This window comes from Schizosaccharomyces octosporus (genome assembly GCF_000150505.1).
Source record: "Schizosaccharomyces octosporus yFS286 unplaced genomic scaffold supercont6.3, whole genome shotgun sequence".
Classification (NCBI taxonomy): Eukaryota; Fungi; Ascomycota; class Schizosaccharomycetes; order Schizosaccharomycetales; family Schizosaccharomycetaceae; genus Schizosaccharomyces; species Schizosaccharomyces octosporus.
In genome coordinates, this window is record NW_013185621.1 from 1,463,101 (window position 1) to 1,487,586 (window position 24,486).

Genomic DNA, 24,486 nt, shown 5'->3' on the forward strand with positions numbered 1-24,486 from the left:
GGCATATGAAATCTTGTGTCAAATCTACCATACAGTCAACTAGTGTTCCAAACGCAAACAGAAGCGTTTTTATTTCACTATTGTATGAATCAATCTCGTATTTGTGAGAGGAAGGAAATTTTCAAACATGTCCCGGTAATATAGGGAACTGAGATCTGGTCAAACTTGCAAAGAGATGGAAATCTAACTACTTTTTCCGTTCACTATTCGGAAAGACGGTTTCCTTCTAGGAACTCATTCTTTCTCACATAAATTTGTCTTCATGTTCAATAGGCGCCTAGCAACTTCGAATGTAAACAAAGATCAATGGCTATTAGTTGCTACGGTAGGATAGTCCGTGACAAAAGATGTCGGGTAACAAAATGTTTCTATGCCAACGATTATAAAACATACTGTTTTTTAAATTATGAAATAATGTTTTTAAAAGTGAAATTAAAATAAAAGAAAAAATCTGGTTGGCAGAAACTTATTGTTTTGTTTTTGGATACTAATTGTTCTTTGTTTGTTGATGTTACTTAATGCATCCGTATACAAAATAAAGGTCACCTTAACAACAGTTACTGCTGTTACCTATTCTTGATGTCAGACGTACGTTTATATAGGTACAGCCACACTTGAAACTTAACTTCTACCATTACCGCTTCAGCGAATTAATATTCCATCTTTCTTTTAAGAAGCTTTTAGACCGTTCAGAAAGGAACAATTTTAGAAAATATGGAGCTCCCTTCTCGTCCCCTTGGCCGTCAACACAGCAAGTCTCAATCTGCTTTTGCTTTTGACAACACTGCCACTAGTATTGCTGCTAGCACTATGAAGAATGAGTTGAACCATCTTACTGAGACTGTCAAAGACCCTGACACCAAGAAGGCCTTCAAGAAGGAGATGGACAACTTCTTCAGCTTGTTCAACCGCTACTTGCAAGAGAGTGCTAAGGGTACTGAAATCGACTGGGATTTAGTAAAGTCTCCTAAGCCCGAGCAAGTTGTCGAGTACGATACATTGAATGACACCACTCTTACTCGCGACTACTTGAACAAACTTGCCGTCTTGAAGTTGAACGGTGGTTTGGGTACTACTATGGGCTGTGTTGGTCCCAAGTCTATTATTGAAGTCCGTGAAGGAAACAGCTTTTTGGATTTGTCCGTCCGTCAAATTGAGCACTTGAACAGAAAGTACAACGTTAACGTCCCTTTTGTTTTGATGAACTCTTTCAACACCGATGAAGCTACTGCCAAGCTTATCAAGAAGTATGAAGCTCACAAGATTGATATTTTGACTTTCAACCAATCTCGTTATCCTCGTGTTCACAAGGAAACTTTGCTTCCCGTTGCCGAGTCTATCGATTCTCCCATTGATCAATGGTATCCTCCTGGTCACGGTGATGTTTTCGAAGCTCTTACCAACAGTGGCATCATTGACAAACTTCTTGCTGAGGGTAAGGAATACTTGTTTGTCAGCAACATTGATAACTTGGGTGCCGTCGTCGACTTGAACATTCTTAATCACATGGTTGAAACCAAGGCCGAGTACATTATGGAATTGACCAACAAAACAAAGGCTGACGTTAAGGGTGGTACCTTGATCGACTATGAAGGCAATGTTCGCTTGCTCGAAATTGCCCAAGTTCCCTCTCAACACGTTGAGGAATTCAAGTCTATCAAGAAGTTCAAGTACTTCAACACCAACAACATTTGGTTCCATCTTCCCGCCGTCAAGCGTGTTGTTGAAAACCATGAGCTTTCTATGGAGATCATCCCCAACAACAAGACAATCAAGCATAAGGGTGAGAACATCAACATTCTTCAATTGGAAACTGCTGCTGGTGCTGCCATCCGTCACTTCAAGAACGCTCATGGTGTGAACGTTCCCAGAAGACGTTTCTTGCCTGTTAAGACTTGCTCCGATTTGCTCCTTGTCAAGTCCGATCTCTATTCTATCAACCACGGTCAATTGGACATGAACCCTCGTCGTTTCGGCGGTTCTGCCCCTCTTGTCAAATTGGGCACTCAATTCAAAAAGGTTGCTGATTTCACCTCTCATATTCCCAGCATTCCTAAGATTTTAGAGTTGGACCATTTGACTATTACTGGTAACGTTAATATCGGCCGTAACGTGACTCTCAAGGGTACTGTAATCATTGTCGCCAGTGATTCTAACACCATTGACATTCCTAATGGTTCCGTTCTTGAGAACTGCGTTATCACCGGTAATCTTAACATTCTTGAACATTAAGGTTTTTTACGTGTTATATTTTTAAGTCATTGTACGCATAGATTTTCATGTTTATAATTAGCTTCCCTTATGAAGTTTTCCTTTAGTTTTAGTGTAAATTACTGCTGTCCACAACGTTCGCGGGAAATGACTTGGTATGATTTCTTTACGTTCTCTACGATATGCTCGACAGAAACAAGAAAAAAATGAATTGTTACAGATTATTATTATAATTCCATATTCAATTTAAAAATAAAGTCTAGTCAAGTTTGTAAATTATAGAATGAACGTCAGCTTAGAACTTACTGAATCGTAGACTCTTTAGGCATGTAAGTTGATGATGCTTTAGTTTTCAGCGATGCCTAAATCCTTCTTAACAAGGCCGGCACAAATTTTGTGATAGAAATTGCTGTACTTTCTAAAGGTTTTCACAGCTAAGTCATGATCGGCTTGATTTAACAAACGATAAGTAGGACTGAAAAAAACAGTTAGTAAAAAATAAATCTGAAGTAAAATGTATATAAGAACGAGAACTTACCGAACGAATTTCATACGACCAACCTTGCCCACTTGGTCAGCGATACGTTCGTATAGAGGTTTGTATTTGCTCTTCAGGACGAGCTTAAAGTAGCGGAACGAAATTTCAGCATTTCTAGAATTGGAGAAGGAGTAGGCAGAGTCCATGGCAGCTATATAATTGTGAGGGAAGGCGTCAGCTTCAAAAAGAACATCAAGGAAAAGAGAGAGTTGAGCGGCAGACCAACCCTCGATGTCATCTTGCTTAAACTTGTCTGGGTTTTCTGATGTTTTAGCGCTATTTACCCATACGTCAGCAAGCTTGTAACAGTTGTCAGCTAATGTGGTATCAAATTGGGGTGTTACTGGGGGCATTCCAGGTGCATAATACCATGCGTCCCAATCAATAGAATCAAGAGCTTGAGAGAGACCCAACGGTTTAAAGTACTCATAGAGAGCATTCTTAAACTTAACTTCGTTGACAGTAGAGTTAGCGAACTTTCTGAAATAGAAAGACAGGAAAGGTTCGAAAACAACAGGTCCACCGACGACACGTTCGATTTCATAAAGGAAGTTGAACCCCTTTTCATAAGGGATTGTTGAGAAGGCATCATCGGGATCTTTTCCATCAAGATCAACAATAAGCTTAGTAAATTCGTGGTCTTTACCGAAAAGTTCGACGGCTTCTTTCAACTCACCCCAGCCAATGATGGCATCAAACTGGCGATACTTTTCACCTTGAACGCGACCGATGATTTTTCGCTCTAAGAAGACAGTCATACCTTCATTAAGCCAAAAACATTGCCAGGATTCATTGGTAACAAGGTTACCACTCCAAGAATGAGCTAGTTCATGTGCAATGACGGAGACGTTTGAGCGGTCACCGGCAATAAGAGTGGGAGTAGCAAATGTCGCGTTAGGATTTTCCATGCCACCATAAGGAAATGAAGGAGGCAGGACAACAAAATCGTAACGAGTCCATGCATAAGGAGTAGTAAGAGATTCGGCGGCCTTCATGAAATTTTCCATATCATGTTCAAATTCAAATTTGCAAGCTACAATGTTGTCTGGTTCGGTATATACGGTGGAACGAGGACCCACGGAAGAAGAAGCAAGGTCACCACTTAAAATGGAAATTAAGTAGGAAGGAATACCAAGAGGTTGCTCAAACATGTATACGAGAGAATCATCGCGGAAATCACGAGTACCACAAGGAATACCGGATGCAATCACAGGAAGTTTAGATCGGATGTGAAAAGTGCAAGGTACTTTTACAGAAGGGGTGTCCTGACAGGGAAGCATAGAGCGAGCATGAATGGCTTGGCATTGAGAAAACATGTAGGGAGCGTTCCCTCCAATTGTCTGTTGGGGATCTAAAAATTGAATGGCAGTGCATTCCTTAGTAGTTGAAAAGCTTATCCGTAAAGTCGCAATATCTATGGCAGGGATTGGTTTTGGTGGAACGACATGAAGGGCATTTCCTAAGAAATCGCGACGTTCGTCAACACGAAAAGGAACAGGTGTACCGTTCAAGGAGGCAGATTTGACATCCAGGTAGGATGTATCCAAGATGATGTGGGACAGAGGTTCAGAAATACGAGCAGATTGAATTTTGTACTCCACAGTACCAAAAAGAAGCTTCTTACCAAAATCAATTTCTGCATCTAAAAGTAAATGATGAATGGAAACATCATAATAATTCGACTGTGTCGAAGGATCCAACGAAATCTTCATTGTACAAGCGCGTGTCAGCTACAAACAAAATAAAAACCAGGAACCAGAGAAATGTCTTAGCACTGTAAAACGGCTTTAAAAATCAAATTTAATTTCTTCTGTAAATTCTAAAATAAACCAATTCTATGTTTTTTGAAGAAAAAGTTTGTTTATGTAGTGTGGAATGGATGAAAGGTACTCAGTATCAAGAACAGTATGGGAATAATGAGCTTTTACGAAGGAAAAACTATCGCAGTAATAAATAAACAAACGATCATGGTTTTAATAGAGAAAGAGAGACATCGATGCACATTGTCTCTGTAAATATGGCTTTGTTTTTGTCCTTCAACTATTTACGTATGTACATGGAAATACTAAAGGCGTTCGTTGAAAGATTCGATGAGAAGGTAGCGATTGAACAAATTCATAAACATAACCATTGAAATCAATATACGCATATACTTATGCCAGAAAGAATGCGGTTTCTTTGTATTAGTGCAACTGTTTTAATGAGAAGACCATTGCTGTACACTGGAGAAAGGTATAACGCTGTTTGAGAGACCGAAAAATTTCGAATTGAAACAACTAGATAGTAATTTATTAACGTTACAATCATTTTTCTTTCATTTTATTTCCTTTTTAAACCCCAAAAGGCAGTTCTTCCTTTTTTTTATAAAATTCATATTATCGAGTTTCAGGTAACACCACAGTCTAAACTGGTTATACTTATATTAACACAGTAGTGCCTGGTAATATTAGAACCTCTTCTAGTAAAGACCAGTTTGATATATAGATCTGGAAAAAGTCTATAGTAGGTGGTTTCACGTTCTGTCTCTGATGGAAATAGATCCTGTTTTATATCAACTGAAACGAGCAGCAAGCCAAAACCCAGCTGCTGTGAAAGATGCAGAGACATATCTTCAAGAATGGAAGAAGGAACCTGGTTTTTTCGCCAAATTATATAGTATCTTTTTAGACAAACAAAACGACATTAGTTTGCGATGGCTTGCAATCATTCAAATTAGAAACTCCATTGACGTTATTTGGAGAAAAAACACGAAGTCGTAAGTTGGATGTTCGTTTGCTTATATGTCTTTACTAGCTAACATAATTTTGTTGAAATAGATCATTATTACCAGGTGAAAAGGATTTCTTCCGTAATAATGCTCTTGCTGGATCTATTCACTCAGAAGATCAGTTAGTTGTTCAAAATGCTCTCGTTTTATCCAGAATAGCTCGCCAAGATTACCCATCTGAATGGCCCTCTCTTTTTCAAGAACTGATTTCTAGTCTTCATCAAAATTTTGATGCCCAACAACCTCATTTAGCTTTACGATTGCTTATAACTTTGCATCACATAGTCAAAGCCATGGCCGGAAACCGGTTGCTTCAAGCTAGGAAAACGTTTTATGAAATAACTCCTCATCTTCTTATGACTTTACAGCCAATTTTGGACTGGCATCTTTCGCAGTGGATTCATGCGCTCGAAACCTCGTCTATGCAGTCTTCCGAGGCCATTTATTACTCAATGCAGATATCACGGTATGCTCTCAAGACTTGCAGAAGATTAGTTATATTTGGAGTACCAAATCCAAGTGATAGTGATTTGAGCAAAGAAATGCTTGCTTTCGGTGCGGTGTCACAGCAAAAGGTTTTGAACCTACTTACCAACTTTTACATATCGCCGTCTTCATCACCGATGGATGACCGCATTTTTGATCAGTTGTTCGCCCATGCATATCTGTTTAATAAGCTGTTGTTTGATTTTGCTTCTTACTCGCCATGCTTAACAGTCTTCCCATCTACTATTGATTATATCTCTGTCCACATGTCATGGCTACCTCAGGTTGACAAACTTTTTGCAGCTTCTTCTAACTTTCCGGAATCATTAAAAGACTTGGAAAAGCTTGTCTTGATGAGCTTGAGAGTATTCATAACAGTTCTAAAAGAAATTGAAGATACCAAGACCTCTCATCCTGTAGCAAGCGAAAACATTCGTCAATCGTTTTTAACTGATGATAGACATTTTTTACTCCTTCGATTTATTATAACGAAGTTACTAGTACTTTCTGAGGCCGATTTTGAAGATTGGTCAGAAGATCCAGAACAATGGGTCCTCGATCAATCTACCCATGATGCAGATTATAATATTCGAGTAAGTCAATGATTTATTTTATATACTTACTAACATAATAGCCTTGCTCTGAGAATTTATTGAAATGCCTTTTCGATCATTTCGGAGAGTTTTATTCCTACCAATTTGAAAGCATGTTGGAATCGGTATTTCAGTGTCCATCTACATTAGAAGAATCTATACAACAAGACGCCCTTTTGTGTTCTATTGGTACCGGTGCCTCTCATTTGAAGGAAATGTTTCCGTTCACTGACTGGTTGGAAAAAGCAGCTATCCCTAATCTATCGAAAATTACCAATGGTGGTGTTGCTCGAGTTCTGAGAAGAAGAGTGTCTATCTTTTTATCTCAGTGGATAGAACATGTTCCATCTGGTGAGCCATTGATGGGCTTGATATATCACATTTACGCACTATTGCTGAACCGAAATGATCCTTGTAATGATTCAGTAGTACGACTCACATCTATAGATTCTTTGCGAGCTGTCTTGGATGATTGGTCATTTTCAGAAGGTGAATTTCTTAACGTCAAGAATGATCTTTTTTACAGTGTCTTATCATCAATAAACGAATTCCAAACTTTGGAAGGAAAATTATCGACGTTGTCGTTACTTGGTACCCTAATTTCGCGAGCTGGACCTGAAATAGCACCTTTGGAAGAAATGACTGTTTCCCTTTTAGCCCGATTATGGAATGAATGGGCTGCGGAGCCAATGCTTCGAACAAGGATCTTGGGAGTTCTAGCCCAGTTTGTTATTGTATGTGATAGTAATTTTCATTCTTCTAACGCTGTTTAGGCAATCAAAGACAAGTCTATAGAATTCTCTGAATTGCTGGCTGTGATTATTGACTATTGCGTGAATGTTGAGTCTCCAGACCATGTTATATATGAAGCAGATGCTATGGAGCTTTGGAGTTCTTTCCTTCAGTATGTCAAAAGACTTCCTGATGAATTTATATTACTCGTTCCACATTTGTTATACCAGCTATCGCAAGCTACATCATCCCTACCATTTACCTTAATGATCTTGAATAGTTACCTGTTACTTCAAAGTTCAGTCATCACTGAGAATTATTCCCTTGATGTTTTGGAAAGGTTAACAAACCTTTTAAGCGATGTTAAGAATGATACGCTCCTCGCGTTATGTAAAACGCTTAGTTTGTTGTTTGAAGTAAATGCAAGCAATTCTATTCATGAATCTTTGGTTCATTCTACACTGCTTCCTGTTGTGTTGAATTCCATCATAAGTTCAGAAGTACGTGTGAATATCGGTTTTGAAAGACTAACAATGATTAGAAACATCCTCAAACTCTCGTACAGTATTCATTGCTATTGTCTAGGATTAGCCTGTCATTTCCGAACGTTATCATCAACACATGTTTGACACAACGGCTAAGCGTGTACATGCTCTTGCAAAACTGGATTTCATTGGTATGAAAAGTGGATTGGGAGGTTTCGTGAAGATACATTACTAATTGAGTTGTTTAGTTTGATTATATTACACATGCAAAGGATAGAAAACTGACAGCGCTCGCGATTACTTCGTTGCTACGTACGAATGCAGAAGAAGTCTTGGAGGCCTTGAATTCCATCATGCATCTGTGGTTTAGTGTTTTAAGCGAAGTGGAGGAAGACGAAAAGGGAGAGTATGTTACTTTTATATATGTTTTGTAAATTGTTTTGCAATTCATCACAAAACAAAATTTACAAAAAGAAAAAAAAAAATTAGAAAAGGAAACTAACAGACAGTGCCCCAATCTATTACAAAAACGAAGATTACTCGGCTGTAGGATTTTATCTGGATGAGTCTTCAGAAGAAATGAATCGCCGAAAAATGGTAAGGAAGTATTTGAGAGAACGCCGACTAACATATGTTCAGATTTTGTCTAGAGATGCTGTTCATAGCGTGCCATCTAAAGCGTTTTTCGTTTCAACGTTTCTGGAATGCCAAGAAAAGAATGGTGGAGCACAAGTTTTCGAAAAAGACCATTTGACCATGGTGGATCCAGCCCTCTTAGATCAAATGAATTCCATGTTGTGAGAGAAACCACCAAATAAAATTACAAACCACAAACGGTAGATAGGATAGGAATAAAAAGTCGGAATCATTTTATACGAACGTAGTCGTTTGAGGTATAACAGGAATTTGTCAAAAACTGTATATTTAGCGGGGATTTATGAATTAGCATTGTCCTAGAATAGAATCGATTACTTCAATCATAACATGGGGACACACTATGGGGGAAATTAGCCGACAAGGGAATTTCTAATAGAAGATAAAATTCGAACTCATTTATTTCCTACAAATTCATACGTAGTAACAATAGAATCAAGCTCACTATATTATATTATGTACCATCAAATTGGATCTGAAGAGTTAGTAGTATATAAATCCAACATCAACGCTCGAGGCAAGACTAATGGCCAAGTTATGAAATCAATACATCCATTCATCCTATAGAAAAGGTTTTAGGATTAAATTGTTTCTCACTTAATAGAAAAAACTTTTAGATATAGATTTGGATGAAAAGAGCAAAAAAAAAAAAATATTAACATACAAATTATGCGCATTTTCTTTTCATTGACATTTCTCCGGGTTTATTTACAAACAAACGACTGGTAAGAACTGTTACTTTTGTTCCTTAAATGTCCTTCTAGCTCATCTTTACGTCAGGAGAATTTACCGAAGCTTAGCATAGGACTCTATTCATCATGACGTAGGGTGCAACGTCAAAAGAAGAATGCCGCATATTTATTTTCATCTTCGCGCGTAACACAGGATTCCCTGACTGAGAGTAAAGAAACGCCGTTAAAAAAGAGATTATATACGAAAAGCCTCTTTAGAAATCGAAACAGAAGTCATTTAAGCAAGTCTGTTTGTGAATATAACGGTATTCAACAAAGTATGTTTTTTACGGTAAATGGTAAAATCAAGAAATACATGCAGTCTTTGCTTGGGCTTGGGCGATTTGCAAAGCAATGAAGCATTCTAAGTTTGGAGAATATTTTAGTCGACGACATTTCGGAAATTTATCTATATTGTTAGCTAGCTGTTCAGTGCGACGATACATTGTTCGTACCTGTTGGTCTTTAAATCAGATATACTGTTGTTTGGGTTAGCATTAGAATTAGAACTAGGTATATGGTTGTACTTTTGGAATGTTCGTTTCGAGTTTATATTTGCCTATCTTCATAGATTGCTCTTCACGTTCTTCATTCAGACCAGTTCTTTTAATTCTTTTTGGTATCGTTCGTTACTAACTGATAGTATATAGCTTTCAATCCGAAAAACCAAACAACGCAGGAGATAATATTTTATTCCTCGAGATACTATGAACTCTCCTGTGTCTGACAATAGAGGCAGAACCTTGGCTTCAGGTGGAGATTTCACCAACGTCATGAAGCATTCCAGAAAACCAGAGACTAGGTTTCCAACGCGTCGAGATCAGTTGGACGAAAACATCATTCCCTCCTTTCAGACACAACCAAACGGTTTGAAAAAAAAAGAAGATGCTTGTACCGAGTATGAGCGTGCCATCCAAGCTATGGTTGAGAAAGCCATTGCCGAAGAAGCTTCAGGCGAACGATATCCTTCTTATAAAGGTTTAGAAGACTATACCCTATTATCCAAAACCGGTGATGGCGCCTTTAGTAATGTGTATAAAGCTATCCACAACATCACCGGTGAAAAAGTTGCCATCAAAGCTGTTCAACGGGCTCGACCCGTTGATCCCACTAATCCAGGTCGTCGTCAAGGCGTCGAGTCTCACAATATTTTAAAAGAGATTCAATTAATGCGTCGTATTCAACATCCAAACGTAATTCAGCTTCTGGATTTTATCCAGACTCCCGAATACTTTTTCCTCATTCTTGAATTAGCTGAGGGCGGTGAGCTATTTCATCAAATCGTGCATTTTACATATTTTTCAGAAGAGCTAGCTCGTCATGTAATTTTACAAACTGCACACGCTATTCGTTATCTCCACGAAGAATGTGGTATAGTGCATCGCGATATTAAGCCAGAGAATTTGCTCTTTGACCCAATTGATTTTATTCCGTCAAAAGTGAGAAAGTACCGTGCTGGTGATGATCCAGACAAGGTTGATGAGGGAGAATTTCGCCCAGGAGTCGGTGGTGGTACAATTGGTCGAATTCGTTTGGCAGATTTTGGACTCAGTAAAGTTATATGGGACTCTCACACCCAAACTCCATGTGGAACAATGGGATATACGGCTCCTGAAATCGTACGCGATGGGAAGTATTCCAAAAGTGTCGATATGTGGGCCTTAGGTTGTGTACTGTACACCATTCTTTGTGGTTTCCCTCCTTTTTATGATGAAAGCATTTCTTCTCTCACTAAAAAGGTTGCCCATGGACAATACACCTTTTTGTCTCCATGGTGGGACGATATCTCAAAGAGCGCCAAGGATTTAGTAAGTCATTTGCTGACAGTAGATCCAGATTCCCGCTATGATATTCATCAGTTTTTATCACATCCTTGGATAACTCAATCCGAGGAGCCTACATTCCCTGCTAGTGATGCTCCTCCTATTAAAAGTGAAAGTCCGTTTTCCTATGATGTTGCCACATTTGCTGACGATGAAATACCTTCTGCTCGTACACCAGGCGTTAATTCTTTGCGTGAGGTATTCAATATATCGTATGCCGCTCACCGGATGGAGCAAGAAAGATTGCGAAAGCGGGCCTTTGGTGGTAATCAAGGAATGGCGAATTTCTATGGGACTATGAACGATCTAATTGAAGAAGAGGGTGAGTATGACTCTGCAACTTCGAATGTTGAGCATGCCCTAAAACGAATCGATATTGCAAATTCCCCACATCCACGGTCACCAAATGCACCATCATTGCCTCAGCAGAAACAAAGAAAACAACGCAGTAATGCGTTTAAAGGATTTCAGTTAAATCTTTCTAACGCTACCCTGTACAATCGAAGACATAAACTCTGAGCTTTCACAAAAAAAAAAGAAACATTTTGAATTATTGTGTATAAGGATGCCCTTTGATCATTTACACATGGAACGAGCGTTCTACTATAGTGGTTTCTCTGTTTTTTGTTTCATTTGCTTACGATTAAGAATCTGTTAATGTTGGCCTTGCTGAAATAAAAGTGAACAAAAAAGGCATGAAACTTCATGGTTGTAGGATTCCTACCTGTTTGTTTATTTATTATTTAATAATTTTCTTTATTTCGGTTACTTTTTCTTTTTTTTTTAGGACTCCCACTGGGTTATGACGACCGTTAAATTCTTTGTTTATCGCTAATGATGTTGAAGATCAAAAAATTTCTTTGTTAATTTGCAAATGTATATTATCCGTTCGTAATAGCCATTTGCGAAGAAAGTTTTTTAGAAATCACCGACACTTGGTTTAAGGCAGATGGTACGGTTCTTGCGGTTTTTCTTTGTCAAAAGCTTGTAACCATATAGGCTGTTATTGGGATAGTAAAGCAACAATGCTTGAAGTAGGTTTTGCTACGATGTTAGATGATATGTTTATATTTTGCTAATAAAAATTTCTTCCTTTTATGCTTCATTTATGGTGTTTAGTTTTAATAGGTTGGTTTCTGGTCGCACCACTGTAGTAAATTCTGAATTGACAAATTATACGAAGAGAAAGAGAGACGTAGAAACTCTTTAGTTGTATATTCTAGACTGAATTCCACGCATACTAGGATAAAGGTAATGACGAGAATTCACAAGAAAGAGACAGCCTCTGTCATAACACTAATACAGAAAGAAATAATATTCACTTGTCACTGTACTATTTGAACCGAATAAACTGTTAAATGAAAATATATAATTGATTGAAATATTTATTTCTTTCTGAAACCAATGAATAGTCATGGCTGATGGGAGTGGTATTTATCCAAACGACTAGTTGAGCTCATTGAGAAAAACGGGGGTTTTTTTTTTGTATATTTAATACTGATTGCAGTTCATTTAAAGGCTTAGATATATTGTACAACAAAGTGAAATAAAGGCGACCTTCCACTTCAGATCCACCCGCTAATATAATAACACTCAGTACGTTGGGTACCTTGCTTGAAACGAACGACAACTAATAAACAAACGTGAAAATGTCAAAAGAAAATGAAGTACCGGATGATGTAGAATCTTTAATGGCTTCGTTGGATCAGTTGGGAGCAGAAAATACAGAGACAGACTCAAAACCCGATGAGAAAGAATCTACTGAAAAGAATGAACAAGCAGATGCTCCCGAAAACGAAAAGGAAATTTTAGATTTTTTGGACGAATTGGAGAACGAAAAGCGTGAAGCGGCTTACAAACAACCCTCTGAAGGTGCTACTACACAAGAAAGTTCCCAAGATCAAACTGAACCAAAGGAGAAATCTCGAAACGAGCCATCTGATGACCACACTTCCAAGCGGTTCGGCAGCGAGAATGAAAAAGAGGAGAATAATGGTACCAAAGAAGAAAACAAGAGCAATTGGTTGGGTGGTTTATGGTCAAGTGCTTCAGCAGCTGTTCGTTCAGCAGAACAGCATGTTCGTTCAATCAAAAATCTTGAAGAAACGGCTCATTGGGACAGCCAGGTTCGTAAAATGATGGACTTGAATAAACTTGGTAAGGCAACTCTAGCAAAGAGTATTAGTAGGTTTTACTAACAAGTCTTGGTTTAGGAGACATCGGAAATGGTATTCGAAGCAAAGCCCTACCAACATTAAGTCATACCTTTCAGAATGTAATGAATGTAGTTGCTCCCCCTATTCAGGATCATGAAGTCTTGCAGGTTACGGTGTTTCATGATTTAGCTGGCTTTTCTCATGTGGATCGAATTGTTTATGATAGTTTTGATAATGTAAGGGAAAAAGGTTTCATTTTATAAAAGACTTTATTAACAGGGTTCTAGGTTATGTCTCAAGTAGAGGGTGGTGATTTGACGGTTTTGTTGGACAAAGAAGCAAAGGTGCGAAGCAGGACTAGCGATTTGTATGAGAACTTTGCGTTGTGCAATGGATTATTGGAAGCGAAAAAGCTGGCCAAGGAAAATTTGGTTGAGCCAATCCGACATGCGAAGAAGCATCTTGAAGAATCAAACTCGACAAAGTTGAAAGAGGAAAACAACAAGGACAAGGAAGAATCTTCTTCCATTCGAGTTACCCAACTGTTGCTATCCATTCAAGCATTTACAATAAAATCTAAAGAAATATCTGAAACGGAGCAGCTTAGCTTTCTATTATGTTTGAAGGATGTCAACCATGACCTAGAGTTTTTTACGACATCACAGCCAATTCCACTAGAATGGCACCAGTGGGCTGTTGACGATCGCTATGTGCAACTGTTCGGTCCTACAGCTATCCTACCAAATGAATGGGCTATTCAATGGACTGAAAATTGTATATCGGTGGCTGCTGGAATCCTTGCTCAAATGTACACTTCAAAACGCATGGCTTTAGGAGATCCGGCGCTCTTTACAAACATTGAAAGCAAAAACGAGCAAGAAGAAGAACAGCAATCTGCTTATTACGATGGATTGGTGTATACATAAGCATGTTTTTATAATGGTCTGCAAAACCGAAACTGGTATCTTTACCTGTTACTATGAAGATACTCGAGCAATTCCTTTTATTTTTTTTAAAAAAAAAATTTCTTTATTCTGCTGTTTTATTTTTTTCCTCACATACTTCAGAGTACTGACGAATATTGTTGAAGAAGCCCATCTTTGGTCGATCTGATCTGTCTTATCTTGTTCTTTTTCATTCCATTCGTACTCACTATAAAAACAGTATGTTTATATGGTAAACAAGAAAGCGGATTTTCGCAAGTCGTGTGAAACCAAAGCGAATGTATTTATTAATGATCAACAATCTATTCTTTTATATCCAAACATACAATTACAAACTAAAAGTTGATAAAACATAAATAAAACGCTTCCTGGAGAACCATCAAGAAGCCCAAAGAACTACTACTGAACGGTGGTAAAACTACGAAACGAGATAAATGACAAAAGAACGAAGCCGTTGTGAAGTGTGAATGGGAGAGAAAAATTGCCACTTTTCCAGCTTTACGCACATTTGCCAACCAAATTCAACCGAAATTCATGCTCTTAACGATGTAGGTACAGCAAAGATGTTTTTCCTTCTTGATGTTAGGACTACACAAACTTTGTATGATCAAATAACCCAGCCATGTGATCTAACATGGTAACTCGGTATAGAATTCGTAACTGTAGAAACATATGAAACCAGTTATTGTTTTTTAGCAAGAAAGAACTCTGGAAATTCCATACAAAAACCAAAAATAATGAAAAAACACTAAACAGATTCCTTTTGTTTACAGGATTATCTTTGGATTTCTATGTTGCTGTTTATTTATATCCCTGTTACTATTTACTCTTATCCAGAACCTAAAACACAAAGTGATTGGAGGACGTAAAAGGGAGACCGGCCTTAGATGCCATGCTCAAGCCACCTGTTACTTCCCGTGCCTCACAACCAACAAACGTGACGTTTCCTTTGTCATCAAAAAGTATATATATATTGACAAGCAATGTCCGTTCCAGGATAATATCAACTTCAAGAATTATCGTAACGGTATATTTCGTTATACCCTTTTTAATCATTCTTTTATATCTTTGACTCTCTTTTGCACAATGCTTTTGAAAAGTGCTGGATTTTTATTCTGTCTTGCTAGCGCATTCGTCGCTGATGCTATTCAACTAAACTCTCCTACCAAGGATACGGTTTGGAAGTCTGGCCAAACCAACACTGTCTCTTGGGATTATGTTAGCACTGATCCTCACAGAACCAAGGTTGTGTTGGTTAACATGCAAAACTATCCCAACAGAGTCTATGATCTCGGTACTGTCGATACCTCTCAAGGACATTTGACCACCAACATTCAATTGTCCTCCGATTTGCCTCACAATGACTGGCAAATCTACCTTAACAGCGATGACCAAATGAACACTGGTTCTTTGGCCCAATCTCAATTCTTTACCATCGATGGCAGTGGTAAGAGTGTCAGTTCTGGTACCATCGGTGGTGGTATTGTATCTAGCACCTCTTCTTCTGCTAGCTCCACTCCTTCTTCTTCTTCATCTTCCTCTTCTTCTGCTTCTTCATCTTCCTCTTCAGCCTCCTCCTCCGCATCTAGTAGCTCCTCCAAGTCTTCCTCTGGCAGCTCTTCCGCTCCTTCCTCCTCTTCCTCTGCTCCCAGCAGCAGCGGTAGCAGCAGTGGCTCTAGCTCTTCTGCTCCTTCTTCTTCCAGTGTCTCTGCCTCTGGTTCTGTCACCTCCGCTGCCGCTAAGACTGCTGGTGGTGACAGCAGCAGTGGTTTCAAATCTAGCCACCGTAGCACTGCTTCCAACTCCAAGGGCGGCTCTAGCAGCAAGGGCTCCAGCTCCGGTGCTGCCACTGAAGGTATTGCTAAGGTTGCTGTCGCCGGCTGTGTTGCCGTCGCTGCCCTTATGCTTATGGCTTAAATGAAAGCTGTTTGAACGGTGTGTTTTATAAAAATGTTAAAAGTCGTTTCTCTTTTAATTTAAGAGAGCAAGGGCTGAACAAGAAAAAACTCTTGCTGTTCTATGCAAATCTTCTATTTACTCGTTTTCGCATTTCATTTCATATCTTATGTTTTTTGATCCTTTGCATGGTGCATCAAATTTATTGGTATTGATCAGTCATTTATTTTATCTCATCGTTTGAAATCTTATTACCCAGATTGCATTTTTTGAACTCTCGGTTTATCATAATTACTTTTACACAAAAATCGATGAAGGTTTCTTTTTATTGTGTGTGAAATTTTTTAATATCGCATATATTGTCATAGTTGTTTTAGTTTGTCTACAAGTGTATATGTTTGATAAATCAATCATACCCAATTGCATTGTTTTTCTCATACCCTTTTGATGCCTTTTTCTCTTTCTATTATAAAAGAGGAAGCAGTGTAATAGTAGCAGGAAAGTACAAATGTTAGAGCGAAATGCATTTTTTCAATCACTTTGGATGATAATGAGACAAGTGTGTCGTACAGAGAAATGTTTCATGCTGTTCGGAAAGAAAACAGTAGGTTTCTGTGTCTTGATATAATCCTAAGAGGATAGGTGCCAAAAAAGAACTCCCAAGGCGAGACTCGAACTCGCAACCTTCTGATGACCTTCCTAAGAGTCAGACGCTCTAAACCGATTGAGCTACCCGGGACTTGCTGATCGTTTCTCTTTATTAACTTTATTGACTATAATCCGAGTAGAGTGAGGATGGCTTAAATAGGTTTCTTGGAAGCAAATCTATTGAAGCATAAAGTAATACTCTATCGCAAATGTTAATAGAAAAAATAAAACAAACCGACCAATCTATTTGAAATCATGGATGGTGAAATTGGTGATATATTTTGTACTAAAGAATATATATCGAAAAAGACCTGGCAGAAAGAGACTGAAAATCAGCTTGTCGAAACTCTCAACATTTATTTACAACTAGAAAGAAATAGAAAAAATAAAATAAAGAAAAGAATACTAAATTAAACAGAATAAAAATAAAAAAATAACTTTGCTCGGTTGTCCTGCAAAAGTTTTCACTCTCGCTTACTTACCCAAAAAAGCAGTCACGGTTTTTTTGGAAATTGTGTCAAACCGCAAACATTCAGATTTTTTTGATCTTCCCAACACCAAACACCAGCAGTTAACATTACACAAAATGTCTCGTGGACGCGGTGCAGCTTCCGGTACTAAGTATAGAATGACCTTGGGTCTTCCCGTTCAAGCCATCTTGAACTGTGCTGACAACTCTGGTGCCAAGAACCTTTACATTGTTTCCGTTTTCGGTACTGGTGCTCGTCTTAATCGTCTCCCTGCTGCAAGCTGTGGTGGTATGTACATTTGTAATAACGAAGATAATCTTTATTATGGGCTGATCACCAGTTGTGGTAAAATTCTTCGCAAAAAAGAATATCAGCCTTTGAGAGGATCTTGAGTCGTTTGATTCTTATGAGCATAGGTAACTAACATTATAACTTAGATATGATTCTTGCTACCGTCAAGAAGGGTAAGCCTGACTTGCGTAAGAAGATTATGCCTGCCATTGTTGTTCGTCAACGTAAGGCCTGGCGCCGTAAGGATGGTGTCTTCCTTTACTTTGAAGATAATGCTGGTGTCATCGTCAACCCTAAGGGTGAGATGAAGGGTTCTGCCATCACTGGTCCCGTCGCTAAGGAGTGTGCTGATCTCTGGCCTCGTATTGCTTCTAACGCCGGTACTGTCGTCTAAACAAGTTAATAAAAATACCGAGCATATTCTTAAAAAAATTCCGTCTTTCTCGTTGGTTAGTGCTAAAAAGAACACTTTTGTAAGTATCCTATAGCTATTGTCATATGTTGTAAGCATACACACCGCCATTTCTACTTGAAACTAAATTTAAATGAATGTTCTATAGATCTAACTTATTGGCTGCAAAAGAAAAATGTAATAATTATTATTCTTTACAAAACTACTACAAATACAGGGAAGAATGTTTGAAACCTTTTTCTATCAGCTTGCAAGCTTTTGTTCAATTTTTTTTAGCATGCCTTTCAGCCCAATCCCATTTGTGGAATGGTAAACCAGCCATTTCTCCATTTCTAACCGTATATTCTTCAGTTGATTTGGAATAGGAAGGCTACCTTCGGTTGTTTGCAATGTAGGGTTCAGTAAAATATCAAAAAGCTGGTTCCAAAGTTCTTGGTTCCAATACCTTTTCATCCGTTGAGTCAAAACCTGTCTTCTCCTACCAGTGGAATAGTCAAGCTTTGTCTCAATGTATTGTCCAAAAAGCATTGTGTGAATGATAGCGGCTAAACCGTGGTAATCGACTTGATACGTCCATGGTTCGCCCTCACGCATTTCTATACAATCTTGCAAGTCCGTTTCCCAGTTTGCCATGAATTTTGTGTTTGGTTTAAACAATGACATATCAAGACCCCTACCAAAATCTATAAGGAAAATTCCTTTCGAAGACCAACCGCAATATCCTTCAGGAGAATAGCTAGCATCCCATTCTAAATCATTCACAGCTTCTAAGCGTAGCAACGCATTATCAGCCTTTAAGTCTCCGTGAATAATCTGCTTAGAATGCAACCCTTCAATGATTCTCAAAAATTCTATCGAAAAAAAAAATACCAACATCTCATCTATCCCCGGTACAGAACTAGAGGAGTTTCGTAACGAGTTTACCAAGTCCAAAACAGATCCTTGTGGCCGATAATCCATTAACAAATGACTTGAATTCCGGTATATACTCAAATAGTAAACGGGAAGTATAGAAGCAATATCTCGGCTGTCACTCATCCTTTTTCGAGCTTCCTGAGTCAGATAGTATTCAATAGGAGAAGAAGGGCTCTCTATTTTCAATGCATATAATTTCGAGTCAATAGTACCATTCTCATCTTTTTTCGAAACCTCGCTCTCTGAGGGAAGCTCTTTAGCAAGATAAACAGGCGCAAAAGCTCCCTGCCCGAGTTTACTTATGATCCCGATTTTTACGTTTGAAGGATAAAGTAAAGGAAAAGTGGGGCTGTTTAATAAACTAAGACGAGTGCTGTTGCTTCGTCTTCTGCCACGTCCACTAGTGGTAGCTTTTGGTTTATGAACAAAAGATTCGATAGCTTCTAGACTAGTAAAATTACCATCGATCTCATGATAGTTTTCATCAAATTTTAAATAGGGACGTAGTGCATGGAACAAACATTCGCGTAGAGGTTGATCCAGAGGATGAATAACAGTAGGTAAAGAAGGCAGGACGGGATACTTTATAGATTCATTCATGCCCAGTAAATCCTGCTCGTTATATTTTGCGAGAGGTTCATCATACAGAAATGGGTTCACTGCGTGAAGGTTGTTGTTTTCTTTGAAGGGGAAAGGAACTGGATTAGCTGAATATCCGTTTAGCGGCTCCGCTGTTCGTTCCTCAAAGTAAGGAACAGATTCGTTATGACTTTTATAAGGTATCGACGGAGGGGATTCCGAAAATGTTCGCCTCCGTTTTGCGCTATTTGAAACCGCTGAAACTGAGGCTTCATTATCAAATGCATCAACCGACAGTGTGGGAAACGCCTGAATATCAGATGGATGCGAATGGGGTATCTGGGTTTTTTGTTTTTCGTTCTCATAAGAGCTCCCAGCGGCGGGGCTAGTTAGTGATGAAGATTTTGCATTCTTAAATGCATCTTCTTTTATGGAAGATGGCTCATTAAAGGATATTGTTTTTGTCATGTTAGATGGACTACCAAAGTCAGAGTATTGATTAGGTTTGGGGGACTTCGGCGGGGTCTGTTGAGTTTCAGAACGGAGTGGTTGGTTAAAAAGATCCATTATATCTGCTAAAGCAGCTTTTGTGTGAATGGTAGGAGAAGGAGGTTTAAAAGCGGGTTTGGGTGAAAGTGCGACAGGTGTCAAAACATCAAACACTTCCTTTTTAGGAGTCGGTTGCGGAGCCTGTTGATGAGTAGCGGATAGAGAAGGTTCCACAGGGGCAGCATATGGTTGAAAGTTGGGAGCTTGCAATGATGAGGAAATTGAATCAAAATATCGTTCAGCTCTGTACTCTTCCATTGATTTCTCTTGACCATTTGCATATAAAACAGGAAAGTGAAAAGAAGCATACTCAATCCGTTTTCCAGAAGAAGCATCATAAAACATAGGAAGATCAGGCTCCTGTTTATCTATAACACTAGAAAGTGGATCCGCTGATGCACTAGTAATATTACGTTCAGAGGAAGGGGCAGGAGCGTCAGAATATATTTGAAACGGTTTAGTGGAATGAGGAACATCGTTTTTCTGAACAGATGGTCGCTCAGAAACGGGTGTTGTAACAGTACTGGATTTGGTTCCGAGTATCGTCCTTGGTGGAGGAAATGGAGCTTCGTAAGCTATTGATTCCAAGGATATATTTTCATTCGATAGCTTTTCTAAGTAAGCATTATAGACCCTTGAAAACTCTGAAGAACGTCGAAGAAGCCTGGACAAAGGACGAGCCTCTCGCGACACGCCAGTCTGCAGTACTTCTGAAGCTTCTTTCCATCGCCCCATGCGAACTAACAATGAAGCATATTCCTCGTAGAATAAAGATAGCTCTATTCCGATCTTTTTTCTTGCTAAATTATAAAATTCATGAGTAGCTTCAGTGAACATTTCCGGTGAATCGCATAATTGATGTATTTTCACAAGCCAAATACGTAAATGTCGGACGTCGTTTTGAGCAAACTTACATTTTTCCAAATAAGTAAGAGCATCATCCAAAACTTTTGGTAAAGTGTTTTCTTTCAAATATTGCGTCGACTCTAGCCATTCCACGCAGCGATACCAGACATCAACTGGGTCGTCTAGTTCATCGACAACTTCGAGTTCTTCTGTAAAGACAGAAAAAGTTTGTATTTCTTCCAAACGGTTTCCTGACTTTCTGAATGCCTGTTGGGAATTACTTTCGTCATGCTCCGAAACCGCTTCGTTCACATTCTTATCCTCCGAAAGGTGCCATTCGGGCATTTTCTTCAATACGTCGAAAGCATTGACCGTATCCAAAGACGGGAGATATGGTGAACCTTTGATTTGGTAGCGAGTGATTCACCTTAACTGCTAAGTTATTTTACCAAGTGGACGGTGGACAAACACTATTAGATTTCTCGACGAATACTGCAGGAGTGCTGAGTAAACCAAGAATTGCAAGTTCTACCAATTAAATCCAAAATAATAACCTTGCTGTTGATATTAATTTTTTTCCTTAATTTCCTTTTTCACTTAAGAAGCCAAGTTCAACAGTCAGCTTTGTGGTTCGAAAAAATCATAACAGTTAGAGTAATATTCCTGTACAGAGGTACCTTTGGGAATTTTTTCTTTTTTTTGAGGATAAACAAACATATGTGCCAAAAGTGTAAATTAATTTAAAATAGACATCCGTATTGTTGGTTTCATACATGCACCACGGAAAACAATAGTATGGTATAATTTTTTTAAGGCATAGACTGGTGACTCCATTGTTTGCGCAATAGGGTACTCGATTCTCAATAGAATAAAACATCAGATGAATATTTATAATTTTTTACAAAGTTAGTTAAATATAACAAGTTTTAAAAACATAATAAAAATAGCAAAAACGACACCAGCAGGATTTGAACCTGCGCGCGGAGACCGCAATAGATTTCTAATCTATCCCTTTAACCACTCAGGCATAGTGTCTAATTGTTGATGTTTCTTCAAAGAAGAACCTATTTATATGGTAAATGCAAAAAATGAACAGAGTTTTACTTTCTACATGCTTAAAAGGTAAGGAAGAAAAGTGAAATTTATTTAAAGAGCTAATTTAATATTTCCTTGAAGTCAGAAAACCAGTTGTTTTTAGTCAAAGATTGCAGTATCAAGAGTTGTCCAGCAAACAAACAACACAACCAGAAAAGCGGACTAGTGACAAAGAGTTACTCGATTTGTCCTAGGAAACTTTTGGAATTATCTGTGAAGCCCCCTTAACTGAATAAATCTCAATTCTACATACTTGAGTAAGAAACAACTTGGTTTGAGATGACAGCGAAATGGTCCCATTCCAAGATGCAATTCCTTTTTTCTTTCTCAACTTCTGCTCAATTCGTTTTTGGAACATAAACCCCAAACTTGGCTTGGCCAGAGTCAAAGTTTTGGAAGGTTAACTGATTCAACATCACTATTGAGAGAAGGACTATGTCTGGAATCCAAACACTCTCGGAGTCTATTCTCAAAAGCTTTCATCTCATGCTCGTTGCTAAACAGGATTTATTTAACACGTACGTGAATGATAATAGCAAGTGGAACCTGATCTCCTGAATGCTGCAAAGTACATCATGAAATGTAAACAAATACTTGCAACTGCTAGAGTCCGACTTGGAAGGGTAGTTGGAAGAAGAACCTATTTATATGGTAAATGCAAAAAATGAACAGAGTTTTACTTTCTACATGCTTAAAAGGTAAGGAAGAAAAGTGAAATTTATTTAAAGAGCTAATTTAATATTTCCTTGAAGTCAGAAAACCAGTTGTTTTTAGTCAAAGATTGCAGTATCAAGAGTTGTCCAGCAAACAAACAACACAACCAGAAAAGCGGACTAGTGACAAAGAGTTACTCGATTTGTCCTAGGAAACTTTTGGAATTATCTGTGAAGCCCCCTTAACTGAATAAATCTCAATTCTACATACTTGAGTAAGAAACAACTTGGTTTGAGATGACAGCGAAATGGTCCCATTCCAAGATGCAATTCCTTTTTTCTTTCTCAACTTCTGCTCAATTCGTTTTTGGAACATAAACCCCAAACTTGGCTTGGCCAGAGTCAAAGTTTTGGAAGGTTAACTGATTCAACATCACTATTGAGAGAAGGACTATGTCTGGAATCCAAACACTCTCGGAGTCTATTCTCAAAAGCTTTCATCTCATGCTCGTTGCTAAACAGGATTTATTTAACACGTACGTGAATGATAATAGCAAGTGGAACCTGATCTCCTGAATGCTGCAAAGTACATCATGAAATGTAAACAAATACTTGCAACTGCTAGAGTCTGATCTGCAGCCGAAGATTATAATCGTATACTCATTGCTTCTTTTGAGAATGTGTACAAAGAGCAGAGATGATATAAAATGAGATTCAACGGTGGTATAAACAATGCTAGAAGCAAGAGTCATAACGAGTAGGGAAGTACAATCATTATATGGAAAAAAGCTGGAGAAATAAGAATATTTTTGATAGAGAATGCTGTAATGTTAGAAAAAAAGAGAAAGAAATTAAGGGAATCCTACCCAAAAAGGTGTCAAAAAGTTTCAAAACGAATATTCTGTACGAAAGACAAAACAAAAGAACGCAATTTAATAAAATTTAAGGATCTTCTGATAGAAAAATGGAAAGGAACTTAATACAAGCTTGCTCTTCATTCCATTTTCTTTTATGTAGTCAAGCAATGAGACATCCAAGGAAGGTCATTTTATGGAGTTTTTGTCGATACTAGACTGAAACGAAACCAGACCTTCTTGAGGAATTCATCTACAAGAAACAATTTTTTTATTCTGTAAATGAACTTCCTTTGAATGCATACATGAAATTGCTTGCTTGCTGAAACATGTAGAATTTGACCTATAAATATACCTTCTTAGACGTTTGTTTGTTGACATTTAAGATGGGAAACAAACTACTCACAACAAACAAAGGAAACTTTACTATTGGTGTTTTATCCAACAAAGTTTGAAATAAAACAAACAAATTCAAGCCGTGCCATCTGTTGAGTTTGACTGCAAGGCTCTGCAATTGTTTATTGTCAACTCAAGTAAACAGTCGAAAGAAACGTAAAGTAAGACTATCCATCCTCTTGCAAGGAATAAAAGAGAAAAAGATAACAAAAAAATAGAAACCAGGTTTTGCTATTTTCTTGCACTGTTCTAGCTTAAGTAAGAGTCCTCCCTGTATATATGGTTTTCATGGAATAAAAAGTAGAGTTTCCGTTTTTGAACAAGTCATACAACTAAGCTAAGAATAAATATTATTTAATTGCGTTTATTATTAAATTTGAATTAGGATGGAAAACTTGATCCTGTTTACGGGAACGTAAACAATGTTGGACAACAGTAATTATTGCCCGACTCGCATAAACAAACGAATAATTCGTTGAATGAAGAGTAAAATTTCAGCTCCAACAAACATGCTATTATTATTATTATTATAATTCGAGCTATATGTTGGATAGTTTAACAGACTTTAATTGCATTTTTGAAAACCTAACTGAAGGCTCTAATTCACTGAAATTTCCAAAGTATCACCAACTGGATGATACATTACTTTCCTCCTTATCAAAGCCTCTTATATTTTAGGCACCATGATAAAAGATATAAAATGAATATATTAGGTACTTTTAAACAGAATAGAATACTTATGTCCTTCTGTAAACAATTCTG

General features: G+C 38.0%; 8 protein-coding genes and 2 non-coding genes across 10 annotated transcripts; 6 read left to right on the forward strand and 4 right to left on the reverse strand.

The window, feature by feature from the left end:
• Window positions 1–574: 574 nt before the first annotated feature.
• On the forward strand, window positions 575–2,510 carry SOCG_01205 (UTP-glucose-1-phosphate uridylyltransferase). Its single transcript, XM_013164160.1, has one exon. The coding sequence runs from the start codon at window positions 715–717 to the stop codon at window positions 2,230–2,232; it is 1,518 nt and encodes a 505-aa protein (XP_013019614.1). The 5' UTR covers window positions 575–714; the 3' UTR covers window positions 2,233–2,510.
• On the reverse strand, window positions 2,400–4,675 carry SOCG_01206 (leukotriene A-4 hydrolase). Its single transcript, XM_013164161.1, has 2 exons — window positions 2,750–4,675; window positions 2,400–2,686 (listed from the first exon to the last, which is right to left on the reverse strand). The coding sequence occupies exons 1-2, from the start codon at window positions 4,459–4,461 to the stop codon at window positions 2,557–2,559; spliced, it is 1,842 nt and encodes a 613-aa protein (XP_013019615.1). The 5' UTR covers window positions 4,462–4,675; the 3' UTR covers window positions 2,400–2,556.
• A 529-nt stretch (window positions 4,676–5,204) lies between these two features.
• SOCG_01207 (karyopherin Kap113) lies at window positions 5,205–8,911 on the forward strand. Its single transcript, XM_013164162.1, has 8 exons — window positions 5,205–5,504; window positions 5,566–6,595; window positions 6,637–7,329; window positions 7,369–7,827; window positions 7,869–8,003; window positions 8,061–8,218; window positions 8,322–8,409; window positions 8,452–8,911. Exons 1-8 carry the CDS (start codon window positions 5,278–5,280, stop codon window positions 8,611–8,613), a joined length of 2,952 nt encoding a protein of 983 aa, XP_013019616.1. The 5' UTR covers window positions 5,205–5,277; the 3' UTR covers window positions 8,614–8,911.
• A 392-nt stretch (window positions 8,912–9,303) lies between these two features.
• SOCG_01208 (CAMK/CAMK1 protein kinase Srk1) lies at window positions 9,304–12,125 on the forward strand. The gene is made up of 2 exons (XM_013164163.1): window positions 9,304–9,475; window positions 9,848–12,125. Exon 2 carries the CDS (start codon window positions 9,905–9,907, stop codon window positions 11,537–11,539), a length of 1,635 nt encoding a protein of 544 aa, XP_013019617.1. The 5' UTR covers window positions 9,304–9,475; window positions 9,848–9,904; the 3' UTR covers window positions 11,540–12,125.
• A 454-nt stretch (window positions 12,126–12,579) lies between these two features.
• Window positions 12,580–15,121, forward strand: SOCG_01209 (uncharacterized protein). The gene is made up of 3 exons (XM_013164164.1): window positions 12,580–13,177; window positions 13,234–13,412; window positions 13,464–15,121. The coding sequence occupies exons 1-3, from the start codon at window positions 12,670–12,672 to the stop codon at window positions 14,100–14,102; spliced, it is 1,326 nt and encodes a 441-aa protein (XP_013019618.1). The 5' UTR covers window positions 12,580–12,669; the 3' UTR covers window positions 14,103–15,121.
• Window positions 15,055–16,455, forward strand: SOCG_01210 (cell wall protein Pwp1). Its single transcript, XM_013164165.1, has one exon. It carries the CDS (start codon window positions 15,207–15,209, stop codon window positions 16,035–16,037), a length of 831 nt encoding a protein of 276 aa, XP_013019619.1. The 5' UTR covers window positions 15,055–15,206; the 3' UTR covers window positions 16,038–16,455.
• Window positions 16,456–16,672: 217 nt separating this feature from the next.
• SOCG_16396 lies at window positions 16,673–16,755 on the reverse strand. The gene has a single exon. It is a non-coding gene; the product is annotated as a tRNA-Lys (tRNA).
• Window positions 16,756–17,199: 444 nt separating this feature from the next.
• SOCG_01211 (60S ribosomal protein L23) lies at window positions 17,200–17,992 on the forward strand. The gene is made up of 2 exons (XM_013164166.1): window positions 17,200–17,422; window positions 17,572–17,992. Exons 1-2 carry the CDS (start codon window positions 17,251–17,253, stop codon window positions 17,817–17,819), a joined length of 420 nt encoding a protein of 139 aa, XP_013019620.1. The 5' UTR covers window positions 17,200–17,250; the 3' UTR covers window positions 17,820–17,992.
• SOCG_01212 (BUB protein kinase Bub1) lies at window positions 17,993–21,397 on the reverse strand. Its single transcript, XM_013164167.1, has one exon. It carries the CDS (start codon window positions 21,069–21,071, stop codon window positions 18,081–18,083), a length of 2,991 nt encoding a protein of 996 aa, XP_013019621.1. The 5' UTR covers window positions 21,072–21,397; the 3' UTR covers window positions 17,993–18,080.
• A 282-nt stretch (window positions 21,398–21,679) lies between these two features.
• Window positions 21,680–21,761, reverse strand: SOCG_16397. Its single transcript has one exon. It is a non-coding gene; the product is annotated as a tRNA-Ser (tRNA).
• Window positions 21,762–24,486: the final 2,725 nt, after the last annotated feature.

Bases quoted from the DNA above. Each gene is read 5' to 3' on its own strand.
- SOCG_01208 (XM_013164163.1), top strand. From the start codon at position 9,905: ATGAACTCTCCTGTGTCTGACAATAGAGGCAGAACCTTGGCTTCAGGT.
- SOCG_01209 (XM_013164164.1), top strand. From the start codon at position 12,670: ATGTCAAAAGAAAATGAAGTACCGGATGATGTAGAATCTTTAATGGCT. The intron at 13,178-13,233 runs GTAAGGCAACTC...GTCTTGGTTTAG, and splicing joins GATGGACTTGAATAAACTTG to GAGACATCGGAAATGGTATT. The intron at 13,413-13,463 runs GTAAGGGAAAAA...ACAGGGTTCTAG, and splicing joins TTTATGATAGTTTTGATAAT to GTTATGTCTCAAGTAGAGGG.
- SOCG_01206 (XM_013164161.1), bottom strand. From the start codon at position 4,461: ATGAAGATTTCGTTGGATCCTTCGACACAGTCGAATTATTATGATGTT. The intron at 2,687-2,749 runs GTAAGTTCTCGT...TGTTTTTTTCAG, and splicing joins GGTCGTATGAAATTCGTTCG to TCCTACTTATCGTTTGTTAA.
- SOCG_01207 (XM_013164162.1), top strand. From the start codon at position 5,278: ATGGAAATAGATCCTGTTTTATATCAACTGAAACGAGCAGCAAGCCAA. The intron at 6,596-6,636 runs GTAAGTCAATGA...CTAACATAATAG, and splicing joins ATGCAGATTATAATATTCGA to CCTTGCTCTGAGAATTTATT. The intron at 7,828-7,868 runs GTACGTGTGAAT...AACAATGATTAG, and splicing joins ATTCCATCATAAGTTCAGAA to AAACATCCTCAAACTCTCGT.
- SOCG_01212 (XM_013164167.1), bottom strand. From the start codon at position 21,071: ATGCCCGAATGGCACCTTTCGGAGGATAAGAATGTGAACGAAGCGGTT.
- SOCG_01205 (XM_013164160.1), top strand. From the start codon at position 715: ATGGAGCTCCCTTCTCGTCCCCTTGGCCGTCAACACAGCAAGTCTCAA.
- SOCG_01210 (XM_013164165.1), top strand. From the start codon at position 15,207: ATGCTTTTGAAAAGTGCTGGATTTTTATTCTGTCTTGCTAGCGCATTC.
- SOCG_01211 (XM_013164166.1), top strand. From the start codon at position 17,251: ATGTCTCGTGGACGCGGTGCAGCTTCCGGTACTAAGTATAGAATGACC. The intron at 17,423-17,571 runs GTATGTACATTT...ATTATAACTTAG, and splicing joins CCCTGCTGCAAGCTGTGGTG to ATATGATTCTTGCTACCGTC.